The 9,338-nt window shown below is 43.7% G+C and overlaps 1 protein-coding gene across 3 annotated transcripts; it reads right to left on the bottom strand.

Moving 5' to 3' along the window:
• Positions 1–538: 538 nt before the first annotated feature.
• Positions 539–6,682, bottom strand: LOC120687987 (BTB/POZ domain-containing protein NPY4-like). 3 transcript variants are annotated; one of them, XM_039970102.1, is made up of 5 exons: positions 6,321–6,682; positions 4,607–5,117; positions 3,058–3,127; positions 1,334–2,524; positions 539–1,257 (listed from the first exon to the last, which is right to left on the bottom strand). In XM_039970102.1, the coding sequence occupies exons 2-5, from the start codon at positions 4,666–4,668 to the stop codon at positions 679–681; spliced, it is 1,902 nt and encodes a 633-aa protein (XP_039826036.1). In that variant the 5' UTR covers positions 4,669–5,117; positions 6,321–6,682; the 3' UTR covers positions 539–678. The 3 variants fall into 3 exon arrangements, with proteins under 3 accessions (XP_039826036.1, XP_039826037.1, XP_039826038.1); XM_039970103.1 differs by having other exon boundaries at positions 6,316–6,570; XM_039970104.1 differs by having other exon boundaries at positions 5,878–6,567.
• Positions 6,683–9,338: the final 2,656 nt, after the last annotated feature.

Genomic DNA, 9,338 nt, shown 5'->3' with positions numbered 1-9,338 from the left:
CTCGCCGGCAACGTCATCGACCCTCCGACTTGGTGTGGAGCGGCGACGACATCTTTGTGCGGGGGACGTGGAGACCCCATCCTTTGTGGAGAAGCTCCTTAGTGGAATCCGGGGCCAAGGTGACCGTGATTGTGTTCACGGAAGAGACTTGGTGGCCGAGTAGCAATACTCTTAGTGAGTGCTACAACAACGTGGATGTAGGTGTGCCTTTGTGGCTAACCGAGCCACGGGATAAACACCCGCGTCAAGTGTTTGCTATCTCCTATCCCGCTCTTTAAGCTTCCGCATTTCATACTAGCATTTTGGGTGCCTTTACTTTCATAGAATAGTTTCTTGATAGGAAAGGCTATAGGTTGCTAAATTCTTTTGGGATAGGAGTTTCACACTAGAACAACCTAGTTGCACTTCTAGATAGCATGTTTTAGTTTAAGTTTTGTGCAAACTAGTTGTTGCCATAGGTCTAAGTTTTTATTAGTGCCTAATTCACCCTCTCCCCTCTTAGACTAGAGCACCCGATCACTTTCATACAAGCATTCCATACTAAAAGAAAAATCATTGGCGATATCACGTGAGGCCAGTAGTAGTACTCCACATTTTGAGATTGCTACTACTCTTAAGTGAAGGCAAATCAAGAGCAAGAACAAAACTATGGCTGTGACCCCCCCTTAACCCTGGCGACTAGGACACCGAGTGCCTTGTGATCCGCGACTGGGAGGACTTCGCCTCCTCCGGGTTCACCGACCCAGGGCTCTCCGACGTGTCTGAGCTGCTGTTCTCACCGGCGTTCGTTTTGCCGGACCAGAGCTTGCTCAGTATCTTCTTCGGCATCAGCATCCCCTTTGCCTTTCCTACTCCGCTCTTGTCATGGCCATTCTTGTTCGTGTCACTGCTGCCACTGCTCCTCTCACTGCCCCCGCTGGCCAGCCTCATCGACCTTAAAGAGTTGATGTCACTCGATGTCGGGACCCCACACTCCTCCTCTGTTGTCGTTGTGGCCGCTGACCTGGAGCTGCCATTGGAGTTGCCATTCTCTCTGGGAAGAAGCGAGCGAACAGCAGATGGTAGCTCAGCTGAAGGGTCGCTCCTTGCAGAAGCAACTGATGCCCTGACTTGCTCAAAGAAGAGAACTTGCACAACCACACGCAGGGGGAGGCGCTCATTCTGCACAGCATGCATGCATGCATCCTGTGACAGCTGCTTGCAGTCCATCAGTCCGCATAATTTCTTCTTTTCACTCTTCGATAGGCTTGGGTGCTCCTGTAAGCATGCAAAGCAGTGTTAAGTTTTCTGACTCCCAGCAATGCAAATAATCAGTTGAAACAGAAAGAGGTACCTTCAGATACATGTCAATGGCACGATAGAGCCCGTCATGTGTTGGTCGGGGTAGAGAAGACGCCATTTCAGCAAGCGCCATCAACTTTGGAAGAGGAAGGTTGGGATCTTTGGCGATCTCAGCAAGATACCCATCGATCAGCTTCGCAACTACCAGTTTTGACGTGCTGGAAACAGTCGTCACACTCACATTCTCAGCCTCTACAATTTCTTCATCATCTTGAAGTTTCGCCTTACCATTATCACTATTCTGCGACATGAACTCCTCCAGTATTGCCATGACCAAATCTATGTTATATACACTGTTTTCATCTGTATTTACCGGTATAAGAAGGTCCACAACTGAAGCGCCATCCAATTGTGCCCCTATTCTCTTGATCAAGTTATTGCGACGGGACTCCCCAGATTCCAACAAGCATGCAGCTTTTAGCAGCTTAAGAAGAAAACCACATGACACTGAACCTTCCTCAGTGGGCAAGAGAAATACAATAGCATCAAGAGCTGCACGACGCTTCGTGCAGTCAACTCCATTACTCACAGCATCTTCAAGGGAACCAAGAAGTCGTCGGTATGCATAGGCCCTCAGTGCTTCTCCAATTACAACAGGCGGTGTTCTTCCCTTTGCCTTGATGGCCATGATCACCCGTTTGTACAAATCCACCTCGAGCTCACAAAGGTCCTCAACCCACCAGTCGTTAGGGACCATTGGTTGCTTCCTGACACCATTCCAATGAGAATCAAGACCATTCTCAGATGGAAGTTTCTTTCTGTTGTAAGTGTATGACCACTCAACCTCTGATGGATCAATTGAAGCCTTCGATCCAATAGAGTCAACGCAGTGGTTGATTACCTTCAAATCCTCACACCAAGGTAGCAGTGACTTCGTGCTCTGTAAAACTATGATTGAGTCCTTCCAGGTGCGAAACACGCTTGATGTCAGGAACACATCAATTTTGTATATGAGGTTTCCTTTATCAATTGTCTCAAACATCTCTAGATACTCAGCCGCACAACGGGCAGCAAGGACATTGTATGCATTGAGTGTTACAATCATGCCATAGCAAAACTTGGCACAAATTTCGAATGCTGAATGTCCACCCGGGATGTCAGAGATATCCAATTCATCATTTTTTTCCTCGTTGCCTGAAGCCACTAATCTTTGCAATCGCGAACTCTTTGATAGAAGAGGGAACTGAAAATAATTTGCAGAAACTGTGATTTTTTTCCTTGCTACATTAAAAAAAATTAAACTAGTTTTTTGACATATAAGAAAGCTGCATTATGAACCAGCTGCTAATCAAATGAACATAGCCAGAAATAAAGCACAGTTGGCAGAAGGTGTACATCCACCACCTGGGTCTAGTCTCTTTGGCTGAAACTTTTCCTTATTTGTAAGAAAGATAACTAGTTATTCCAAGGTACAATTTAAGGAAGAGGCATATGTTGTAAAACACATGTATAACATTTCCTTCTGTTGTAATGCAAGACTACATGTTAAACAAAGATGACAGAAACTATGAAAGCTTATGTGCATCTGAAGATGGATATCCAAACAAAAGGAGTAGGATGTGATGCACTAGCAGATAAGAAACAAAAAAGGTATCATTATCTACACATTCACACAGCTAAGATTTCAGGTGGCACAAAATATGATTCTTTCACAATAAGGGCTACTTTCAATGCAATCTGAAGCTAATAATGTGTGAAGCATTTAGAAATTGATACCTTGTGAAGATAAAACTTGACGTCCCCAATGGAGATAACAATGTCAGTAGCCAGCTCTGTTGCAACAAACCTGAAAAGCATGATTGCAGTTAACATCAGCATGGAAACAAAGTAACGGAAGTGATGGAAAGGCACATTCTTACAAAAGCGAATAGCAATAGGGCAAATATGTCAAAAATATTGCATGATAAACAGAATTACGCAATGTGTCAAAGCAGCATAGTTCATAAAGTGTGTGTGTATTATTTATTATATAAAGGTATGGTTAGATACATTAGAGGACAAAAAACTTTTCACATGGATGCAAAGATGGTTAGGTGCATCCTGATATTCTAAATGGTGCAATAATGCAGAGCTGAAATGACATGATGTAACAGAATCACCACTGGAATCAGCTAAGGTGAGATAACAGTGACAGAGCATTTGTGATTTGCCCCCAAGTACATGAAGCAAAATTAGAAAAAGGAAAAGGCAACATTACATATAGCAGTGTGCATGAAAGATATAACTAATTGAACTGATATGTGGTCCAACAAAAATGAATAAACAATAAATAGGTTTATCAAAGCAAAGAGAACTTATTGAGCTCCGGGATCTAAATTTACATGATGGACCACAATGTCACCAACCAAGCCACTAGTAATAAAAAAGGTCAAGAATAAGCAATGCAGAGAAAGGAATTATTGAGTAAATCGTCATGAGCAACAAAAGTACAGAAGAACTTTAAGAACATATGCCACTGAAAAGAATCAAGGACAGCTTAGCCCGTAAACAAGCTCAGTAAGACAGTTAGCCATCTGCATGCAATCATAAGATCTGTTACTTAACATGACAGGCCATTAGTTTCATGCCGATTGTTAAATGAGGGCAATGCACAGTCCCATAACTGGCACACATGCCACATAATATAGTGCATGCTATGAAACACAGAGTAGTTATATAGCATCAAGAAGATGAAACTGATCCAATGAATGCTTGTTTAAGGAGTAAACTTAAAACCTTACTTGGCTTAGTGGCGTTCTAATATCATAACACTAGTTTTCCATACGTCAAAATTGATGGATGCTCCATGCTGAATTCTAAACTCAGCAAGTATAAAAGTAATAGCACTAGCATCTATGGGTACCATGCTTCCTCTTCTTTTTGTTTAAGACACAGAGCACAGAAAACTACAGAATTAGGCCCCCTTTAGAGCTGATCTTACATTTGACCAGTCACATGTATGATTAGCCCATTGAGGAACTGCATTAGTACAAATTTTCTTTTTTGAAAAATAGTCCAAAGTAAATCCACTAAAACTTGGCCAATTAGCAGATTCAAGATGCATACTAAGCCACGCATTCATCAGGAAAATGGAGCCAATTCCGCTGAGGCTTCTTTCCACAAAGAGAAATGGATCCCAAAGTTCATGCCATAAGATCCCTAAAACAATTCATTGGACTAACACTCAGGGCAACATGGCCGGTAGTGGTGAAGCAGACTAAAACAATGAGACTAAAGTTATAATCTGAAAGAACTGTGGAGCCAAGATAGGAAGAAATCAACTAACCTGATATTACTGCCCTCTGTCTGAAAGGCATCGGGCTTTGATCCAAGCTTCATATACTTCATTGTGCCACGCCGAGAAATGACCCGAAAACAAGAGAGAAAATCTTCCTCTTTCCTTTTGTTCTCCCAAGCTCTTCTCCTTCCCCCCACCAATCACCACCAAATGAGAAGCAAGGTGGAGGAGCACAACAACCCCACAGACAGCACTTAACCAATCCGTCAAGAAAGTACCAAACCGGTGGCCACCGGCATGTGAATGCTTCCCAGGCCAACGGAAAGGACAGGACCAACAACTGGTGATAAAGATCCAGCAGGCCTAACTGTCCCCCTATCCCAGTGGCAAAGCCCCCACCAAATCGGGTCAAAAACCCAACTTCTCCTCTAGATCAGTAAACTACCACCAGCAGATGCATCAAGATCTGGGTCGCAACGCCTAGAAGCCAAGACCTCTTCCTCCTCCTCCAAGCTGGATGGATCTCACACCACACGGGCGGCAGAGGGAGCAGCAGCACCTGCAGAGCACAAGGGCAGCATCTCGTGGTGAGGGGACAGTGGGAATAATCGGCGACTCGATGTTGGGAGACCATGGGAACAAGCACCAGTGGGGGGAGGAATCTTATCTCGTTAATTTTGCAAGCAAGCACATGAATGAATGGCAAAACGGGTTGCAACAGGGAAATTTTTTTAAGGATCTAGCACATGTAGGCAGTCAAAACGGTGACTAAAGAATTGCAATCCACAGACCACAGGTTTTGGAATTTATTTCCCCCGTAGACAATAGGATTGGAATGCGCACAAGGAAATTGACATCCTGTGGGTTGATCCCCATTAATCATCCCGACACCACACAAACACACGCTGATCTCCTGCCTCCTCAACCGTGGAAGAAAAGGAAGAACACGCGTGGCTCCCAGAAAAATTTGTGAATTTCTTTCATTAACCTGAAGCGCAAGTTTCAGCGAGAAATTTGCAAAAATGAGACTGCAAACATTGGCCTTTGCAGTTTTGCCATTGACCCCACATTTCATAGGCACAGATGTCCCACCGTGTCATTCACTGGGAGTGGCAAATTCACGAGTGGTCAGTGTTTGCAGTCCTAATATTGCAATTTTTTCAGTTTCAGCAATGCAAAGCCGGAGAAACCTTTTCTCAACTAGAAGAATTAGTGACAATTAGTGCAAAAAAAACCCATCGTGGTGCACGAGACCGAAGTGATCCCCAAGAACATGAACATGAGGAGCGGATGGGGGCGACGGCAATGGCGCGACCTACCTGCGCCGGGAACGCGACGAGCCCCCCAGCGGCGCCAAGGAGGCAGCTTGTGGGAGGATTTGCGGCGAGAAACGGGGGGTTTTCTTGGCACGGAGCTTTTGCCCCCACAAAGATGACACCAGAAAAACTGCGGTACTCTTTTTTCAGAGGGGGGAAGTGGACAGAGCAAAAGAAGAGGCAGCTTTTCAGGACGAGGAAATGACCGAACCAACATCATCAAGAAACATTCCTAACCAACTCCAGTACTACCAGAAAACAGCGGCTGATCCCAGACAATTTTTTTCTTTTAAAAAATAAAGCTTTCTATAGAGAAAAAAATGTGCTGCAGATTTGAGAGAAGTCTTGCTGGACGCCCGAAATAAATGAATCCCAATTTGTTCTCTTCAAAACTGTACCGGGAAAAAGAGAGGGAGGGCAAATCAACAGAAGCACCGGTACCTCACCTCCCTCGTCCGCCTCCGGCAGTGCCGCCGCCCTACGCGAGCTGCTCCGGCGAAGAGCGCAGTGGCAGCGGAGCCGCCGGGAGGCCAGGGCGCGGCGCGGCGGCGGGCGGGCGGCCGACGCCGAGGAGGCGGGGAGGCTAGTGGAGGCGGAAGCGATCAAATCGCGCTTTCTCTTTTGGCCGCTGCTCATCAGCCGCGTCTTCCTTCCAGAGCAAGTTGCAGCTGCTCTGCTCCGGCGACGCGGCGGGGGCCATGGATTTGGTTTATCTTTAAAAGCTGGTGCGGTGGGGGTTGTGGTGGGGCGGGGTGGCGATGCATGGCCATGGTCCATGGCCCATGTGGGGTGGGCTTGTGAATGGACGGCTTTGCCCCTCCCGCCAAACTGTTTCATGCTGGTCTTTTTTTTCCTCCCTCCCCTCTACACTTCGGGTGTGTTTAGTTCGCGAAAAGTTTGCGAAAAAGTTGCTGTAGCACGTTTCGGTTTTATTTGGCAACTATTGTTCAACCATGGAGTAATTAGTATCAAAAGATTCGTCTTGTCATTTACAACAAAAATGTGCAATTAGTTATATTTTTTAACTACATTTAATTCTCCATGCATGTATCGTAAGATTTGATGTGATGTGCGTCAGTGAAAAATTTTGGAAACTTTTCGCGGAACTAAACACAACCTTCATAGATCATGTAGCCCAATTTATATGTTCCTGCTTTTCCTCACGCTTTCCCATGCTTAACTAGTTTTTTTTTTATGATTTTTCTTACTGGAGGATTTAATTTGTGTAGGAGAAGAAAGTAGGCACACTTTTGGTATATATTCAGCTTCCTTTTCTCTCCCTTGCAAAAAAAAATAATTAGCTTCAAATGGGACCTGATGAGGCCCAGGTGAATATAATTGAGTTGTTGGACAAAAGTACTAATGTTCCTTTGGAATTTTATCAGCATTGGCTGAACAGTGGTTAGAGTTTATCCTTTTGATGAAGTGTACAGTGATTAGACTTGAAATCAGTCCTATGGAGCCCTGCTTAGGGGACCAAGGAAAAATATCAGCATGAAAATGGCCACAATTCATTAAGCTGCCGCAAAGGCAATCAATTGCATGCAACAAAAGCGCCCATCAGAAGATCGTCCCCTATGGGATTTTTCGGTGCAACGGTAGTGTGGTTCGTGTGTGAAATGCCCCAACTAGCAGCTTGTTAACAATAACCACACAGTAGCAAGCGGATTTTCCAGCAATATATATGTGCTGTGGCTAGGCTTACATACTGCAGCACCAATTCAAACAAAATATGTATTCGATCCAAATACGTACATACAGAACAGTATTTGTGCCTCGTATTGGATTTTTTCCCCTTTGTCGAAGGAACTGAATTGAATACAGTTCCGAGCGTACACTCCAACACCTCTAGGTGATACAATTTTGTGTAGAGCTGCTCTCAGCACATAAATGTTGGCCTTCTTGTTTTTCTTCTTTTTTTTTGAAAAAGGAAGGTAGGATGTACTCTGTACTCATGCACTCATGACAACACCCAATAACACCACAGGTCTGACAAGATTGAAGCCTTGCCTCAGTTAGCATTCGGCATCCACATAGATCACTTCTAACCGGCTAATAGCGGAGCAAAAAAAGACTACAGCGAAATTATAAGTAGAGAAAGAAATAGATGTACCATGCCTAGCTGTAGCTGGAGATATAGATCCTGTTATGAAAGTGCTAAACTTTAGCAATAGCGATCCAAACAAAAGTGCTAATGGAGTGGGCTAAACTTTAGTCAAGACTAAAAAACTTTAGCATGTGTATCTTACTTTTACGTACTAATTGGAGTCTTTTTTGGAGCCTCCATCACATGAAGCCACTTAGGATTCTAGGTGGACACTCTAAAAATAAAGAAATCCTATAAATTCTCACAAAAAACAGAAACATCTAGCCATCAATCGAACAACTCTAATTACAATAATCATCAGATCTATTATCTTTTCTAATAAATTACTCACCTCTGTCATTATGAAAATAGACTAAAGTAACCCCCTAAAAATTTATATAAATTACCCACTTCTGTCATCATAAGTGCTAATATGTGCTAAAATTTAGCACTCAACTTTAACTCCTCTAATCTAAAATTAAATCTCTATTTTCTTTTCTGCATGCTCCCTTTCATTCAGGTACATCTGTCAATCCCAGCACATCCATATCTATCTAGATCTAGTGGCTCACATTGGTTCCGTGTGCTACCTTTGTTCAGCAACTAGTAATAGTAACATCGATATCGCTATATTATATACATATATATCTCTACCACTCATCATCAGTACTTCACTCCAATATTCATAACTAACCCTAATTCCACGACCAATCAATCAGTCCTCCTTGAGATAATCCCCATCACGCACGCTGATCGTTTCCACCAATTGCTTTCGACGAAAGCCACACTGCCATGGATGGCGTGCACACGCTGTCCACCGATCGATGGTGTCGTCTTGACGTTTTCCCCGCGCCCATCCCGTGTGCGTCGGCGCAGTACAGCATACACGCCACAAAAAAAAATAACTATAGTTATCCGCGTATGCTAAAATGAAACCTGGATTTTTTTTTTCTTCTCCTCTCCCGTGCAAGATGACAAGAGGGCGCACGTAGCCTTCAGGGGGCAGACACGATCCTCCCCGTCGCTGCCAGCAGGGGACACAGGGTTTCCTTGACAATTGACGCTGCTGGTCAAAAATTGTCCCTACTAGACTACTGGAGGAATTTTTTTCATTTTCATTTTTTATTTTTGTCCCGGAGAGATTTTTAGAATGGGTATCTATGGACATAATAATATTCGAGCTATGTTTTTATGTTTCATTTCTTTTTTGCGAGTTTTTATATTTCATTTCTAGCGGTGTTTATTTGGCTAAATTAAAATTCGAAGCCACAGCAGTTGTCATGGATCATTGCCCTACTAGTACTCTTTTCATAATCCAACTTGACCCTTATATGTTTTTAGCTCCGGATTATATAAGATGAGAGCCTGTCTATTTTTA

The sequence above is a fragment of the Panicum virgatum genome, chromosome 9N, assembly GCF_016808335.1.
Source record: "Panicum virgatum strain AP13 chromosome 9N, P.virgatum_v5, whole genome shotgun sequence".
NCBI classification, from domain to species: domain Eukaryota; kingdom Viridiplantae; phylum Streptophyta; class Magnoliopsida; order Poales; family Poaceae; genus Panicum; species Panicum virgatum.
The sequence above is the reverse complement of the archived record's forward strand: the minus strand, read 5'-3'. Positions and strand labels throughout refer to the sequence as shown.

Excerpts from the sequence above, each read along its gene's own strand:
- LOC120687987 (XM_039970102.1), bottom strand. The coding sequence starts at position 4,668 with ATGAAGTATATGAAGCTTGGATCAAAGCCCGATGCCTTTCAGACAGAG. Across the intron at positions 2,525-3,057 it reads TCAAGTTTTATCTTCACAAG|TTCCCTCTTCTATCAAAGAG; the intron begins GTATCAATTTCT and ends AATTATTTTCAG. Across the intron at positions 1,258-1,333 it reads CCATTGACATGTATCTGAAG|GAGCACCCAAGCCTATCGAA; the intron begins GTACCTCTTTCT and ends GCATGCTTACAG.